At 43.4% G+C, this 18,575-nt stretch overlaps 1 protein-coding gene across 3 annotated transcripts in view; it reads right to left on the reverse strand.

Annotated features, from left to right (window-relative positions):
* inpp5d (inositol polyphosphate-5-phosphatase D) overlaps positions 1-18,575 on the reverse strand; it is a 112,718-nt gene that overhangs the window by 41,236 nt on the left and 52,907 nt on the right. For all 3 annotated transcript variants that reach the window (XM_052017724.1, XM_052017723.1, XM_052017722.1), the window contains 9 exons: positions 15,240-15,320; positions 12,660-12,737; positions 12,255-12,378; positions 9,863-9,969; positions 8,662-8,764; positions 6,438-6,634; positions 5,336-5,453; positions 2,563-2,659; positions 910-1,048 (listed from right to left, as the gene is read on the reverse strand). In XM_052017724.1, the coding sequence (XP_051873684.1) occupies positions 910-1,048; positions 2,563-2,659; positions 5,336-5,453; positions 6,438-6,634; positions 8,662-8,764; positions 9,863-9,969; positions 12,255-12,378; positions 12,660-12,737; positions 15,240-15,320 (1,044 nt within the window). The remainder of the gene's footprint in view (positions 1-909; positions 1,049-2,562; positions 2,660-5,335; positions 5,454-6,437; positions 6,635-8,661; positions 8,765-9,862; positions 9,970-12,254; positions 12,379-12,659; positions 12,738-15,239; positions 15,321-18,575) is intronic.

An 18,575-nucleotide genomic window follows, 5' to 3' on the forward strand; every position in this document is an offset into this window, starting at 1 on the left:
CTTGATTAAGTTACAGCCAATTACTCAACTCAGTAGTGTAGCGGTTAGCGTAACGCTTTACAGTGCCAGCGACCCGGGTTCAAATCCAGCCACTGCCTGTAAGGGATTTGTATGTTCTCCCTGTGTCTGCGTGGATTTCCTCTGGGTGCTCCAGTTTCCTCCCACATTCCAAAGACACACAGGTTAGGAAGTTGTGGGCATGCTATGTTGGTGCCGGAAGCATGGCGACACTTGTGGGCTGCCCCCCAAATCACTATGCAAAAAGATGTATTTCACTGTGTGCTTTGATATATATGTGACTAATAAGGACATCTTATAACCATTAACTATTTGCATGGATTAAAGTAAGATATTGCTTTACTATCCACAGGACACCAACAATCTGAATGAAGTTTAAATAAACAAGGAGGGGAAATGCCAGCAGAAACCCCACAGCTGCTGCTTCACTGTTCCTTCTTCCTGTCTCTGGGGGTCAGGTGACTGTTGATAAATCCAAAGGATGTACAGTTTGGCACACGGCAAGAGAGGACTTACAGGGAGTGAATGAGCATTAGTGTCCACTGACGCAAACCCAACACTCCACACCAGAAGACGTTGGACTTGACAGGGTACATTAAAGCAATGGTCAGCCACCAGCTGTGGTGACAAATCTTTCAGGCTGTACAAGGCTAATTTGCTGGCACTCAGCTTTTAGGCAACTGTGGGATCCCAGCATTGTGCAACTCCTTCAGTCAAACAAACAAAAGGACACCCAAAAGGAATTAGACAGGACAAGAAAATTGATCAATGTGACTGCAGAGAAATTACAGGCAATGAAATGAAAGACAGCTATGACCCTCTCTGATCTGGGTTCTCACCCAGCCTGTGGTCCCCACTGATCTGGGGCCTCACCCAACCTCTGGCCCTCACCTGTGCTGGAAGTTCCACTCTGTAGTTTAAGTCTCCGAGCCAGAAGAGGTGTGTGAATCGATTAGTGATGTCAAACGGACTCAAATTTTTGTCTCCAAGGTTAACGAAACGCAGGATATTGATGTAGTTTTGATTTCGTCTATCAAAGGAGAAAACCAACAAGTTATTAAAGAGCAGTCTTTTCTCTTTCATGCTGGGGTTGGTAAAATGAGGTAACATGCCCCATCATACCAATCACAACCCTTTGGAAGAGCTTCCAATCAGTCTCCTCCCCTTGGACTTTCACCACAGCCCCACAAACATTTCCACTTCAAGTATGTTTCCAATTGGCTTTTGAAGATTACCATTGAATGTGCTTCACCGCCCTTTCAGGATGTGCACTCTTCTTCCTGCTAAGTAAATGCCTGAAAATGTTTCTGCCCACTCACTTCCTTTCTGACCATGGGAACCCAGTCACCATTCAAACTGGCTGCTCCCAAGTGAGGTTACCCAAGTCAGCAGGCCAGACAGCCAGCATGGAATCTCCCAGAGGTGCTCAGCTCATCACTACCCCAGATGATGTATTTACTTATTAAAGCAGCAGAGGGCAGCTTAAAATGCAAAATAGACAAACAATATGAATGAACTCTGCACCCAAGAGAGACTGTATCGAGAAATCTTGGACAGAAAACAATTGCTGGATATGGGCACATATAAGAGAAGACTGCATTAAATTGTGACTTTCACAGACATAGGACATCCCAAGTGCTCTACAACCAAAGGGGTACCTTTGAAATTTGAAATGCTCCAATGCGCAGGATCAAAAGAGGCTGCAGAGGGTTGTAGACTCAGCCAGCTCCATCACTGGCACAACCCTCCCTGCCATTGAGGACATCTTCAAGAGGCGGTGCCTCAAGAAGGTGGCATCCATCATTAAGGACCCTCACCATCCGGGACATGCCCTCTTCATGTTACTCCCATTGGGGAGGAGGTACAGGAGCCCGAAGATCCACACTCAACATTTCAAGAACAGCTTCTTCCCCTCCGCCATCAAATTTCTGAACAGTCCATGAACACTACCTCGCTATTCCTCTTTTGCACTATTTATTTATTTTTGTAACTTACAGTAATTCTTATGTCCTGCACTGTACTGCTGCTGCAAAACAACACATTTCATGACATATGTCAGTGATAATCAACCTGATTCTGATTTTGTGATTTGTGATTTTTTTTTTGAAGCATAGTCACTGTTGCAGTGCAGAAAAACCAGCAAGTAGTTTTCTGCACAGCCAGGTCCCACCATCAGAAATGAATGATTTCAGCATAAGCAAAAGCTTTCTGTGTGGAATGATATTTGGAGCTACAGGTACATACGTCCAAGGTGCAAGCAAGCACAAGGCAGCCACTCACAGTTCTCTTGATGTGACACTTCCATAAAATCTCCAAGGGATGATTTGCAAGAACTTTCTCCATCTAATGAAAGTTTACTTCATCATCTCATTGTTTTACAGGCAACCAAAGATCAGGCACCCAACAACTGATTACTTTACGAGGATCTAAGTAAGATATTGTTTCTCTGTCCAATGGTCACTGCCATCCCAATAAATTTTAAAGAGTGAGGAAATGCCAGCTGTGCCATGGGCAGAAACCCCACAGCTGCTGCTTCACCATTACCTTAGCTTCTTCCCACCTCCGGAGGTCAGGTGACTGTTGATAAATCCAAAGGATGTACCATTAAACATGAAGGACACACCCACAGCCCCTTTATTACCTGAAAAAAGACAATACAGTAAACCAACAGATCACTCCACCAATCAAAACAGTAATCATCCACTTCAAACGACACACATTCACTTACCAGACATGTATCAAATCTTCCTCCATTTCCAACAACCAACTAAGTACCCCATACCCCAATACCAGTCATCTAAACACAGATACACCACATTAAACTACTAGTCACCTGAATACTGTTGTCTGTGTGGAGCTTGTATGTCCTCCCTGTGACCATGTGGGTTTCCTCTGGGTGCTCTAATTTCCTCCCACTTCCCAAAGGCTTGCTGATTGGAAGGCTAATTAATCACTGAAAATTGCTCCTAGTGTACAGGCGAGTGTTAGAATCTAGGGGTAGTTGATGAGAATGGGGGAAAATAAGTTACAGGGAAAATTTGTGGGGAAGTGATATTGCTCTGTGAATTTGTCAGGAAATAGGGAAATTCCAAAGTCAACAGTGATCAAGTGGGATCTACCTACAAATAACCTGCTCAGTAATGGTTTCATCAGGATCCCTTGGCTCTAGGGTTTAGTGCAGCCTTTTCCCAAACATAGATAAATATGAGTCTAAATACTGGAACTCCCCTAACAGTACTGTGGGATAGCCCTCTTTGGTTGCAGGACTTGAGGGCCTGAGTTACGAGGAGAGGTTGGGCAGGCTAGGACTTTATCCATTGGAGCATAGGAGACTGAGGGGTGACCTTGTAGAGGTGTATAAAATCATGAGGGGCATAGATAGGGTGAATGCACACAGTCTTTTTTTTCCCAGGGAAAGGGAATCAAAAATTATAGGGCATAGAGTTAACGTGAGAGGGGAAAGATTTAAAAGGGACCTGAAGGGCAACTTCTTCATGTAGAGGGTGGTGCATATATGGAACAAGCTTCGAGAGGAAGTGGTTGAGGCAGTCACAATAACAACATTTAAAAGACATTTGGGCAGGTACATGGATAGGAAAGGATCAGAGGAGTTTGGGCCAAACACGGGCAAATGGGGCTGGCTTAGATGGGCACCTTGGTTGGCATGGACGAGTTGGGCCGAAGGGCCTGTTTCCATGCTGTATGACTCTATGACTCCATGGTCTGCTTGCAGTGATGACTGCCATCCTGTTCACTTTGGATATATCAACTACCTACAGCCCTGGAGAGGTGACACCACTGCTCTCTCTGTAAATTCTCCAAATCTATTGGAGGGATAGGTAATTCAATGCCTGTATCCTCTCCTTCAACAATATTCCCAGTGTTGAGACTCTCATCATATCCAAGCTGCTCCAGTGGGAGACGTTACATTTTCTGCATGCCTGACACTAAATTCCTGAAACAAGAACTCTACTCTGAGTTCTGTCATGGTAAGAGATCTCCAGGATGACAGGGAAAAAGCTTCAAAGTCTCCCCCAAAAATGTTAAGGTCCTCACCAAGTCTAGAGCAACACAGTAACAAAGATTTCAGCATAATCAAACATTTTTTGTGTGGAATGATACTTGGAGGTACAGGTACACATGTCCAAGTTGCAGGCAGGCACAGGGCAGCTTCTCCGGTGCTGTCTATGTGGAGCTTGCATGTTCTCTCTGTGACTGTGTGGGTTTGCTTCAGGTGCTCCGGTTCCTCCCTCATCCCAAAACGTGCAGGTTGGCAGGTTAATTAGCCACTGTAAATGGCCCCTAGTGCGGAGATGAGTGGTGGAATTTGGGGAAGGAGAAATTGATGGGAATCACAAAGAATAAAATGGGTTAGGGTAGGATTTGTGTAAAAACTGTTGTTTAATGATCAGCGTGGACTTGGTGGGTCAAAGGCCCTGTTTCTGTGCTGTATCTCGCTATGACTCCACAAACTCATTGGAATCACTGGCCCATGATTGCTCAAAGCAGAGAAGGATCATTCCAGATGTCACTGAGCAGAGCTCAAGCTTAAACAGTGGACAACATCGCTAATTAACTGCCCTCCCATCCCATCAAACTCCATGTGCCCCATCTGTGGCAGAGCTTGTAGATCGTGTATAGGACTCGTCAGCCACCTCAGAGCACACACAACTGGCAGAAGCAAGTCATCCTTGGCCCCAAGAGACTGGCTCAGAAGAAGGAAGAACCTTAACCAAACAGAGTGCACTAGTTCAAGTGGAGAGCTCACCACCACTTTCTGAGTGACCAGGGGAGCAGGGCAATAACAAGTAACTCTCTGGTGATGGCCACATTTCAAAAATGAATTAGAAAAATCCTAATAGTCATCTGAATGTTCTACTTCCCAAAGATAATCACAAAAATTCACCACATCCCAAAGTTTGTCACAATGAGTGATAAATTAGGTTCCTTCATATACGTTGATATCTATTTCATGGAGGTGAAAAGTCAGGGCAATCCCAGATCATGTAATGAGACAATGTCCACTTAAACTTAGACAATGGCCCACTGTACCATAGTGTGAAAGGACAGTGTGTGTCCACTATACCACCCAGTCTGTGTGACCCACTGTAGCACCCAGTCCCAGAGTGTGAAAGCGTGGTGTGTGCCCACTGTACCACCCAGTCCCAGTGTGACCCACTCTACCATCCAGTCCAAATCTGTGGAAGTGTCTGTCTATTCCAAGCCAACACAAAGCCCTGTGGAGATCCACTATGTTTGAAAACAATTCACTGTAGGTGTTCCCCAATACAATGACAGTGTTCCACAATGTTTGTACCAAGAGCGTTGGCTATTCCAGTTTTGACACTGCTCGTAGAAATGTGACTGATCCGATTTTCATGTTCTGGTTTTGCCAGTATAACTATCCGGATATTCCATAAGGTCTGTGTTGCAATCTATGGGGAAAAAAAGTACAATTAGTAAGATCAAAATTGAAAAACTAAGTTAATTTCTTGTGGCATATTTTATTTGTTGTACTCAGTGTTGCTGTGTGGTAACATTGGTGCAGGGGTAGGAGAAGCAGTGAGCACAGTCTATATGTTAAACCCGGTCCTTTGATGAGTGAATTTAGGAACACTTTCCTGACATAATGGTACTGGGAGTTTGGAACTCCTTCCCAAACTGCAATTGATAATTTTAAATTGGTTAACATTAAATTGGATGTTGATATATTTTGGTTAACCAAAGGTATTAAGGGATATGGGGAATATAGATCAGGCCACAGATCAGCTGCAGTATTTAAAGACAGATCATACTCAAGGCCTAAACAGGTGGGTCTTGTTCCCGTATGCCCTTGGTGCTGGCAACAGTGTTCATGAAGTTTTTAGTGGTGGTTTTGATTGTGTTGTTGGTGGAATTGTTAATGTTCCTGGTGGTACTGCTGGAAGAAATGTTGCTGCTGGAGCAGGAGGGGGTTTTATGCAGCCCATGCATTGGTTATGAGACACACGACTTTGGCTAGTGTAGATTAGGTCCCATAATCATATTCTTGCACTCTGGCATTGTATATGCTGAATATTCGCAGTACTGATTATGTGGCAGATCTATTCCCTGCACCTGCACCAAATGGCCAGTTTGGATACAAACTGGAAAGGCTGGTAACCTGAAATTTTAGTTTCTAGTTTGTACCAGAACTGGCTGACGTAAGGTCATTAACCTGCTATATTGACTCTGTCTTTCTCTCTCACTAAATGCAACCTGAATTTCTGACTATTTCCAGCATTCTCTGTTTTCTTCTGCTTTTACAGGGATTGCAGTGGTTCCAAAATTCCATCAGCACCTATGAAAATTTGGAGCAACATTGACTTAACCAGCCACTCTGCAACCCTCTCTCCAATCCCAATGTAAGAAAGGACTTAAATATACTTCAGTACACTTACGTGTTTAAACTTTATATAAGTGATGTCCTTCAGTGTGGATTTGAGCAGCTCCACCCACTCCTTCTCCCCCTGGGTATCCTCCTGAGTGCCAATAATATAAATGTCATGGGGAATGTCGGCAGCTGTGTCATCCCGAGTTTTCCCCTGGCCTCGGCATTGGAACCATGATCGTATGTCCGCAGGAGGAGAGGCGTTACCTAAACAACAGTTGAATTTATATATCACCTTTGGCCTAAAGAAACATCCCAGGAATTTCATATTTGTCATTATCAGACAAAGTTTGCCACCAAATCATATGAAGTTGAAAAGCAACTAAAAATTTGTTCAAAGAGGTAGGTCTTATGAGAAGTCTTAGACACACTATAAGAAGGATGTGATTGCACTGGAGTAAATGCAGAGGAGATTTACCAGGACGTTGCCTTTGTTGGAGCACTTCAGTTGCAAGGAGAGACTGTACAGGCTGGATTTGTTTACCTTGGAATGGAGGAGGCTGAGGGGGAAACTGAAAGAGGTTGTCAAAATTATGAGGGGCATGGATGAGGTAGACTGTAGGAAACACTTCCCTATAGCAGAAGAGTCTAAGGGACACGAGAGTTAAAGGGGATCTGAGTAAGGATTTTTTCATCCGGAGGGTGAAAGCTGGAATGTACTGCCTGAGTGGGTGATGGAAGCAGGCATTCGTACAACATTTAAGAGGCATCTTGGTGAGCACTTGAATCTCCAAGGCATAGAAGGCTATGGCCCTAGTGCTGGGGTTAGTATAGATGGGTACTTAATGGTTGGCATAGACATGGTGGGCTGATGGGCCTGTTCCAGTGGTGTACAATTTGATGACTAACAGAGATGATGAGAGGGAATTCCAAAGCTTTGGGCCTTGTCAGTTGAAGACCAAAAGAAATTGAGTGTGAGGAAGAGGCAGAGCACTCAGGGGATTGTAGGACTGGATACGGCTGGAGTGATAGAGAGATAGGAAATATGTGAGGGACCTAAGCACATGGATGTGAATCTTAAAAGCAAGGTGCTGGTGAACTGGGATCCAAATAAGTTTAGTGAGCACAAGGACAGAGGAGAAGAGCACACTTCTAAATAACTGACTGGAGTTTGGTATCCCTGGGGACTTCTGCCAGCAAGCTCTCAGTCACCAGGCTCCAGTACTTTTTCTTGCCTTGTTTCCAGGGAACTTCCAGCAAGCCCAGTGTGAAAACATTGAAACTCATATGACTGCATGCATTACCAGGAATTGGGCATTGTGGGACCAGTTGGAATTCACTTCCCCTCCCAAGTTGCCTGAAGAATTATGGTGAGCCATCCCCTTGAACAGCTGTAACCTTTGTAATGCTCTCCACTGAGGTTTGTTGAAGCAAAGAGGTGAATCAACCATGTTCAGTCTGATTAGAGTCACGTAGATTGTGGAAGGGTGGCAGGCATTAGTAAACCAATTTATTTTTGTTTTATTTTCACTGATATCATTCTTTTATTTCTGGATTTTTAAGCTGCTGGTATCCGGATTACCTGTAAGTCAGCATCAGTACCACATTTGTAGCTCAGCATCATTACTGTACCTGTAACTCAGTGTTGTCATCTTCCACGTAGTTCGGCATCATTACACTAACTGTAGCTCAATGCCGTTATCCTACACATAGCTCAGTGCTATTATCCTATACATAGCTCAATGCCATTGTCCTACACAGAGCTCAGTGCTATTAATAGTGAACTGGGACTGTGCTACATGGGATAACAGTGAGCTGGGACTGTGTTAAACAAGATAACAGTGAGCTGGGAGTGTGTTACACAGGAAAACAGTAAGCTGGGACCATGTTACACAGGAAAGCAGTGAGCTGGGAGTGTGTTAAACAAGATAACAGTGAGCTGGGAGTGTGTTACACAGGAAAACAGTAAGCTGGGACCATGTCACACAGGAAAGCAGTGAGCTGGGACTATGTTAGGAAAACAGCGAGCTGGGACTGTGTTACACAGGAAAACAGCGAGCTAGGACTGTTACACAAGATAACAGTGAGCTGGGACTGTGTTACACATGATAACAGTTAGCAAGGACTGTGTTACACAGGATAACAGTGAGCTCGGAGTGTGGTGCACAGGACTTATGATAACAGAGAAGTTGTCATACTGATTAAATGAGGTCTGAGATTGTTTGCAGTATTGTTGAACTAACTCCCAAGGGCTGCCCTGCATTAGGAAACAGTTTTTCTCCAGTGGCCCTTACCCATGTTCCAGGTTCCGATGAAGATGTTGATCATGTCTGGTTCTGGAAAATCTGAATGTTTATTCTTCATCAGTTGCAGAAGTTGGCAGAACCCTTCCCGCTTCTGGTAACAGAAAGACGAAGGGAAGCACAAAATGAATAGATGTAGAACTAAAGGCTCTGCTCAGCTTTTCCAAATCCATAGAGGCCCAGTCAACTGGTTCCAGAGCAATAATGGGGTCGGGTGCCAGCTTGCACAAACAACGCTTCACTGCCCACATTCACCTCACCCCCAACTCCAGTTCCCACTGTTCCCTCTTCTACACACCTTCTCCCATTTAACTCCCAGTCCAGCATGTGTCTTGTTCTGTTGGCAGCTTCCTTGCTCAACAGTCAGAAGGTGTTCGATACACATGACTCTTCAGAAGAAGAGGTACAGTTGGCACCTAAAGCTCATTGATATTATGTAGAGGGCTCTGGGTCACAGTTCTGCATCATATTGATTTCCAGATTATTAACACAGCCCCACAATGACATAGGGCAAGAGGGAGTAGACTGCGAAAGAGGGAGCCTAAACTCTCCACAACTAATGCAGTACCTGACGTGGATGTCCTGCTCAAGATTCATCTTTCAAGAAGAACAATAATAATGCCTTTAACTAGAGAGTAAGTTTACCATACAGAAAAGTATGCTAAGATAACAACGGATGACTCAAGGTATTGCCAAGGAATAGTGGTGTAAGAGAAGGATGGAGACGATGAGAGGCAGAGTATTTAAGGAAACAACTCCGGAAGGATAGTTCTGGATGAATAAAAGCCTGACACATTGTATAATAATTTTGAGACATAGGGTGAAGAGATGTATTAAGCTCGGTGTTATCAGCAGGGATCTTCGCACTCACAGGATGCTTTTGGATCCTGAGTCACCAGAGTGGGAACTATCTTACACAGGAAAACATTGAGTTGGGAATGTATTATGCAGGGTAACAAAGATGGAAATGTGTTACACAGAACATTGAGTTGGAAGTGTATTGCACAGGATAAGAGTGCTGTGAATCTTTTAGGTAGGTTAACAGAGTTGGTGACATTGATGGACAAGGAACAATTGTTCCTGAGTCCTGAGGTAAAGGGAGATTGGAATGGTGCAGGATTGGATATGATCAACCTAAACCTCATTTAGGGGTGAGAAACACATATACTTCGGTAGGGTACTCATGACAAACCTTGGAGTCGGTGAAGACATACTCCTTCCGTTGTGTCTTCTTTATCTCTGAATCAATGACGATCACCAACTTGTTGTGGAACTTCTGTGATTTGATTAACTGCAAAACTGAAACAAGTGGTTTCCATAAGAGGCCAGATGGTTAATCACTTCACGTCACTTCTTTTGAGAGTCACATTGAGTATTTTACACTCCTGATGCCACCATGCCGGCCAGGCTCAGACCTGCTCAACTTGGTATATCTTGCAGAACTTTGTGTCATTAGATACATCAAAGTTCCTGCCTTCAGACTTTTGTTGAAACAAGAATGAGGCCAACATCAGTAACAAATTGACCAAGGGACCTCAGACAGTTGGGGGGTGGGGATCAAAAGGTATCAGTAACAATACCAATATCCCAGATACTAAAATATGTTATTAACAGCAAAATGACCCCAAAACAGCTCAGGGCTTCCTGCATAGTCAGAAGGCACCAATAACTCTACTGGTGTTCCAGGGTATCTAACAGTGTGAGTGAACATGTAAATATGATTAGACAATCCCAACATGTACTTAAGTGACCTGTTGTGTCAGCTGCTGCACTTTGCCAGCACTCTTGCCACTGAATGAGAAAGTTGTGGTTTAGAAATTATATGGCACTGGAAGAGTTGTGTTATTGGTAGTGTACAATGCGCCAACAAATGGATATTTCATGGACATCGTGCTGCAAACTCAAGGCTCTATAGATCAGACCACGCATTTCAAGGAAGAGTCTGCAAAGGTAAACAGGCAAGTCAAGAATGCAGGTGCAAGACCTGGAGAAGGGAGGATAAAGGCCTTGCCTGGGATCAGGGATGACATGGTTTGGAGGAGGTTGAATCATGGGGAGGGAGTCAGTCATTGGCTGCTTGGGATTGGGGACAGCGCATGGATCAAACCAATGGCTTGGGGGACGATGGGTAGGGTCGGTGATCAGGACTTGATGAGAGTTGGCCTAGTGATTTGGGAGGAGAGCACAGCCAGATCAGGATGCAGGTAAAGCTTGCAATCAATGAGGACTATGGAGAGGTCAATAGATTGTCAGGGCAGAGGTGGGAGGAGGGGGGAGTGTTGCAGGAGACAAGTGATTTGGAGAGGGCAAAGCTACAGATCAGAGGAATTTGAAGAGCAGCAGCCTCGTAAATGAGTGGAGATCATGATGCCATGAAGATTGGGTGGAGCTGTTGCTACTTTACTTAAACAGGGGTGTACCTTAGACATCAGACTCCATGCACTGGGACCCCCATTCAGCCGGGCTCACTTTAAGTAGAACTGAGCAACCCCTCACAAGCCCAGTGGGGGCTTGCTTCTGCATGAATGACTCATGCCATCCATGCATATGTGGACCATAATCACAGCAAATCTTCCTTGCATTTTATTTTGGATTAAGATTGCACTGCATAACACACATGAATGTTGTATTGCATTGTAATACATCTAGACCTGTGAGCAAGACTTAAGCAGATGATTTAAGATAAGATAAGATTTCTTTATTAGTCACATGTACATCGAAACACACAGTGAAATTCATCTTTTGCGTAGAGTGTTCTGGGGGACAGCCCGCAAATGTCGCCACACTTCCGGCACCAACATAGCATGCCCACAACTTCCTAACCTGTACGCAGTTCAATGATGAAGGAGGGCTGCATTGATGGAGGCACCAGTTTTTGGGTGGCAAGTTAAACTGAGCTGTGCCTGACATCATTCAATCAAGAGATGGGGACTATTTCCAAGTGTCTTGGGAAACACTTATCCATCACCCAAGATCTACAGATGTCATTATCATAACCCTGTTTGCGGGACTTTGCTATGCAACAGTTGGCTTCCAGGTTTCCAAGGTTATAAAGTGACAAGGTGCATCACAGGTGGTTATGAATGTCACAAGGGCATACAAAACAGTATATAAACCATTCTTTCTAACCACAGAAATCAAGGGATATCAACACCTAAGGATATTTGGCATTACCCAAAGGGTCTTGGTGAAAAGGTCAAAATGTCATGTATAAAAACTGAAATCAGCTAACATATGATAGCAGTTCCACATGTATAACAAAGTAAATTGGAGATACTAATTAACCTAAAGGTATCCTGGGCCAACTAAGGAACATCATTGGATGGAAAGTGAGGGAGGGCTGTTGCATCTGACAGGTTGTGCTTGCTTTCTGTGTTATTGGTTATGTAGAATAAAACAGGAGCAAACTGGCACTACAATAAGCTATATAGGTCTGAATCCAGCGGATGGCAGGTATATTTTATATGTGCTTGAGAAACATCTTCAGAAGAGATAGAAATAAGCAATGCTGTGTGCTGCAGGCCACACTAGATAGTAAGGCAAGGGTGAGAAATGGAAAAAAAATCATTGATCAGAGTCCTTACTTTTGTTGTGACTATAAAACTTATCCTCTGGCCCTTCCTTTGATTTCTTAATGATTAGTTTCCCGTGCTCTACATCCACTTTCAAATGGAGTTTCAAGAGTATTCCAAAGCTTTCCGATTTCACCTGAAAAATAAAATATCGTCATCCTAAGCAGTAAATATGAAGTCTTTGGTTGCTCTCCCTTTTCCTCCTTAGTTGAGCTCTAACCAATTACAAGTTATCTGAAGAGAAAAGGGATTTGAAGAAGCAGTGGATAGTTTGTAAGCACAGAGGATCGAGGGAGGTTGAGATGGTAAGCATGTCGAGGGGGACCTCTGGACATGAGGGGAGACCCACACAAACTCACTATATCTGAATAAGAACAATTGACTTTGTGAATGTTACTGAAAAATGAAATTACCTACCTCAAAAGTCACTGGCGAGATTTGCAAGTGCTGCTCTTCAACATCTGTGTCTGGAGTCTCAGGCTCATAATCTTTCACCTGTGCAAGGGAGTTAGCAATAGAATGGGACAAAAATGAGTCAATCGGTGTGCTCCCCACCCATTTCTTCTCCTGCCAGCTTTCCCTCTTATCCAGATTGCTGAATTTTGTTGGGTACGTGAGCTATATCACCTCTGATAACCTGGGTATATTAGGAAGTGGTCATTGTGGATGAGCAACTCAGATTCCTGGACTAATAATCTACAGACCAAATTAATAGCTTGTGAAGAAAAACATGCAAATACTGGAAGTAAAAAAAAGAAAATGGTGGAGACACTTAGTTGGTCGGGTAACAGCTATGGAGAGAGAAAAACGGCTATGCAGCAGGTCAATGATCTTTCATCAGAGTACATGGTATTCTGGAGCTTGTTTCAATAAAGGGTCATCTTCCTGAAACATTGAGTCCATTTCTTTCTCCAAGAATGCTGCCTGACCTGCTGAGTATTGTCTGTTTTTATTTAAATAGCTTATGAATTTGATAACATTTCTAAAGAAAATCTGATAGTAAACAGTGAAAGTGACATGGATGTAGAACAAAACCAAATGATTCACTCATGTACTTTGGAGAAGGTAATCAATATAACTCTGTCTAGACTAAATGTGGTTTCAGCCTCCTAATTATCCATTGAATTCATTGTGATATGTGTTTGACTGTGATAAAGGAAATCTGTCCCTCTTTGACCTGTGTTGCAACCTTTGGAATAGTTAATGACTCACTTCTCCTCCACTGTTGTTTCGATGAGTAGTACCTCACTTGTCTGGATCCATTCTAATTCATCTAATTATAGCCAGAGAATGACCAGCAGTGGCTCCTTGTCTTGCTCCTGTATTGTAACTTTTGGTGTGGTTTCTTAACCTTGGCCGCTCCTGTTTTCTGTCCATGTGCAGAATTTGCAAACAATATCCAAAAGCATAGCATGAGGTTCCACATCCCTGCCTACATTTGCCACCACACCTCTTCAATCGTCTGTCTCCAAATGATTATACTGATTGTATAATGGATGGGCATTTCTGGATGGGCAGAAATTTCCTCCGACTAACAATTTTGTCAACAGGAGCCATGGTTCTTGGTTTCCTTCACTAACTCCGTTCCCTTGTCACTGAGTCTATCATTTGGCATGGCAATTGCATGAAACTAAAGAAGACCATTGGCAACCCTGGAATCACATTCAACTCCAAGATGAACTTTGGACCACAAATCCACAAGATAACCAAGTCCTACCATTACCACCATTGTTGGAAAAACTAAAATAACTAGATGCTGGAAATCTAAAGAAAGATCAGAAAATCCCCTGAAAGGTCATCGATTTGAAATGTAGAACCTTTTCCATTATCCACAGATGCCTCATGACCTGCTGAGTACTTCCAGCATTTTCCATTCCCAGCTTTGTCCCTGCATCTGAGTTTGAAACCCTTGTCTGTGCCTATGGTATCACTGGACTCGACCACTTCAGCACAGTTCTGGTCAGCCTCTCCTAAAGTCCATGACTTGAGGCATCAAAAACTCTTGTGCTTGTATTATAGCCCACATTGTCCCTTTTGTCATTCACTCCTGTTCTTACTCACCTACATTGACATGCAACAGCCCTTCAATATATCTGCCCTTCTCAAAATCTAGCCTGTTGTTCATCTTTGAACTTAATTGCTCCACCACTGCTGGCAAGCATTTAGCCATCAAGGCCTTAAGCTCTGGAATTCCGCCCCAATACGTCCTCTTAATATCAATGCCTTATCTAATAACTAAACAGAAAACATTTTCAAGAGAAGGCACAATGCAAGCTAGCTCAGAATGGGCAAACCTAATGGTAATGCCCCAGCTGCTGAGGGCATGCAAAGACAACAGAAATTCAGGAGAGACAGGGAACACTCCTGGTTTGTGAGATTCGGTGTTGACATATTTCTGATATGCAGAGCCAGTGAACATCTGAACCCAGTACAACACCTGTGTGTTTCTCTCATCACCACTCAAGGTATGGAACAACAAACAATCTGCTGGTGGAACTCAGTGGGTTGAGCAGCATCTGTTGGGGGAAAGGAATTGTCGATATTTCGGGTCAAAACCCTGCATCAGACAGATTGTTTATTGCTCCAGATTCCAGTATTTGCAGTCTCTTGTGTCTCCAAGGTATGGAGCATTAGATCATTACTTCAACAAACACTTTGTATTTTCCATGGAAATGCAGTAAATAATTTCACTACTGAGAAACCTGGTTGTAGACTAAGTTTCATGTGATGCAGCAACACGAACCTTCAAACTGAAGCTCACACATCATCAGCCCATCCAAGGTGAGGTAGACAATATGGACCAGGGATGGAAAGTGAGACCTTTATATTCAGTAAACAAAGGAGCCGCAGAGCTTACTTTACATGTCGGAAAAGAACACAGTTTTAAACCAAAAGGAGTGGCAATCATTTCCGAAGAGTAGCCTTAAGCGGGATTGCTATGTCCCACTGTGTGTCAATGTCCCACAATAAACCTGATGTTACTTAGTATTAGGCTACCTGGTTTTCCATGGATACGAGCATTCTGTTCAGTTCTGCAGCCGTTGAAATCAATTTTTTGATATTGGCTTCAGGGGTGATCTACAAACAACCATATCAATAATTAATGATTATTCTTTGTCTCTCATCGTTTCCTGATGGCATTACATTTGTTTAGTAAGAAACTTCCTGTTTCATTTTTCCACCCAATTTGCAAATATGAGCCAAACGTGAAACTTGCAGAGTTAAAGTGATCAGCTAACCTGAATCGACAGGTTCGACAGGTTGGCTGGTCACTTCAATTCTCTCTCACTCTTTCTCTCTCCACACCCCCCCTCCCTCACCAAAGAATGGATAACCATAAGTGAACACAGAGAAAAAGTAAGCAAATTCCCAGAGAACATGGCAATAACCTCCAGTGGATCAGAAAAGTTCTGACTGCTGAGCTAACTTCTGTGTGCTGTCAGCTAATCTCCAGAGATGTGGGAGATAATCCCACTGCAAAGTGAGATGATCTCCCAGCTCATCTTCAAATAGTGATTTGGGGTCTTTTACATCCACCCGAAGGAAGGATGGATCATCACTTCAACACCTCATCCAAGAAATGGCACCTCCAGTGTTGCAGCTATCCCTCAAAATGGCAACAAAGAGCCAGTCTAGATTATGTGTCCAGGTCTCCAGAGTGGAGGTTGAAACTTCAGACTCAGAGGTAAAAATAGTATCATCGACCCATGAATGCCACCTATGCCAGAAGCTGACTGCCGCTGTCAGGGCAATGTCTCCCAGAGACGCATCTAGTAAATGTAAATTAACCTCAATGAAAGGAAGCCTTCATGGGATTGTGCAAGGATTCTGTCAGATCTCAGGTAGGTGTGAGACATCCCACGGCACCATATCTCACACACAGGAGTTCTCCCTGATGACCTGATGGATACTTATCCATCAGCCAACATCACTAAAGCAGATGTTCTTGGAAGTCTGCCTGCACCTTTAACAGCATGCAGAAGGTCGTTGTGTGGCACTCTAACAACTGTTTTGACCATGAGCTGCCTACAGTAAAAGCCAAAACCCCACCAAGAGTGCTGATGTAGCAAAAGGCGCTAAAGAATTTCTTCCCTGTGTTGTAATTTTCTTTGCCTGGGGTCAAATCTAGCAAAATATGGCTCACAACACTTTGCACTGAGGGTCAGTGGTAAGTGCACAGTTTCTGTGTGGAACTCAGCTACATCAACCAACAAGTTGCAGCAGTCCTAATCTCCTTTTGATTCATTGTCCAGACCGCACTGGGTTTGTTCGAAGGGGCTGGAATTAGTCAGACAGGCACCAGAGCCAAAGAAAATGAATGGGTGGAGGGAAGGAGAAGCCAGGGTTCCCTCTCCCATCCATTAACAATCCACAGCCACTAATGAAAAAAAAATATTCAGAGAACAGGGATGTCCATCATAGTTGAATAGCTTGACTACAGCTGCCTTGAGTTAAAAGAGGAGATTGAATAGGTTGGGTTTATTCTCACAGGAACGCAGAAGGCTGAGGGGGCGACCTTATAGAGGTTTATAACATTACGAGGGGCATAGATAGGATAGAAAGTAAGAATCTTTTTCCCAGGTCAGGGAAGTCCAGGACTAGAGGGCACAGGTTTAAGTTGAGAGAGGAGAAATTTAAAACTGACCTGAGGGATAATTTTTTCACACAGAGGATGGGGAATGTCTGGAACGAGCTGCCAGAGGAGGTGGTAGAGGCAGATACAATTACCACATTTAAAAGTCACTCAGATAATTACTTGGGTAGGAAAGGAGTAAAGAGATCAGGGCTTAAATGCAGGCAAATGGAATTACTATAGATAGGTATCACAGTCGGCATGGATGAGGTGGGACAAGAGGGCCTGTTTCTATGCTGTATGCTTCTATGATTCTAAGAATTATAAGTGTAAATGGAGAGTCATTTGCAATCAAGTTTAAGAAGTCAAACTGTCACTGTTCTGAAGGAGGTGGAGAGAAGAAATATATTAATAACATACATTAATTTAGCACTATTCATGTAAAAAAAAGCTACCGTAGGGTGGTTCACAGTTGAGTTAGCAACAACAAAAAATGGTGACAAGCAACATTAGGGAACAGAAGAGTAACTAGCCATAAGAGATGGGTTCTTAAGCAAGGGAAAGGTGATAGAGATCCAGGGAACTTAAGGAGGGAATTTTAGAACTTGGACTTTGACAGCTGAAAGCTTGGTCACCAAATGTGAAGTTACTAAGATCGGGAATGTTTGAGAGTAAGACGTTAAAAATCCTAAAAGTAATCTTTTATAACTCTGAAGGAGAGTGTAAGTGAAGCAGAAGAAGCTGTGTGAGACCCATTCAGTAGTGGCCAAGACTTCCCCTGCGCTATTTTTACTGAGGTCTGCGTCACTGGTTGCTGTGCGTCAAAGGACAAAGTGCAAACTCTTTTCAACTGAGCTGCAGCAAGATTAAAAATGAGATTAGTGTTTCTTTCAAAGGGAGGTTGATTTGAAGTCAGCCGCAGCAGGAAACACTGCAGATCAGATCACTCATCCCTTGCCTTACAATCGTCACTGAAGTAATACAGCGGCAAACCTGATGGGAACGGGAATTCAAATTCTGAGAGGAACTCAAGGAATTTCTTATGAAAGGTCATGGAGCTGAAACGTTAACCGTTTCCCTCTACACAGGTGCTGCCTGACCTGCAGAGCATTTACAGCATTTCCCATAATTATTTGAAGAAGTTTCATTTGTTCCCTTTGGTAAAGAGATTCTGAATTAATCCACCGAAAAGATTCCTAAAGGAGTCATTAAAACTGATACTGCCAAACTATTCACTGTGGTGAAAACTTAATGCGTGCAGGTTTAATTTAGGAAATGTTCAAAAGTCCTTTATTGACGACGGTGAGGGGAAGTAAATAAATTAAGAGAAGTAAGGAAGGTGGGGGTTGGGAGGTTGTGGTTTGGATAGGTATCTAAATGCTTGATCATAACAATGGGTTTTTGTGTGGTTTCTAAAGGTAGAGAGAGGAGGGCGTGCAGGCAGCACAATCCAAGCCTTTAATGGCAAAGAAAAGGAAGAGTGCTCCCCAAATTACAAGAGGCAGAAGATGTTAGGATATGGGATCTGTCAGAGAGAGCCAGAGAGAGTGGACGTGTCTGGTAGGAGTTTAAAAATCGTTAACAGTCAATATGTTGAGCAGAAGGGAGTTGTTGAAGGTCAGTCTGGATAGGAGAACAACGCAAAGCACAACACAGGATCATCACTGAATGATTCTGCACAGGTTACAATTAAGGAAATAGATGAAAGTCAAACTATGCAAAGAAATTTTGTGCACATAAAAAGGAGCACTGAAGCCAAC

This window comes from Pristis pectinata, chromosome 6, assembly GCF_009764475.1.
Source record: "Pristis pectinata isolate sPriPec2 chromosome 6, sPriPec2.1.pri, whole genome shotgun sequence".
NCBI classification, from domain to species: Eukaryota; Metazoa; Chordata; class Chondrichthyes; order Rhinopristiformes; family Pristidae; genus Pristis; species Pristis pectinata.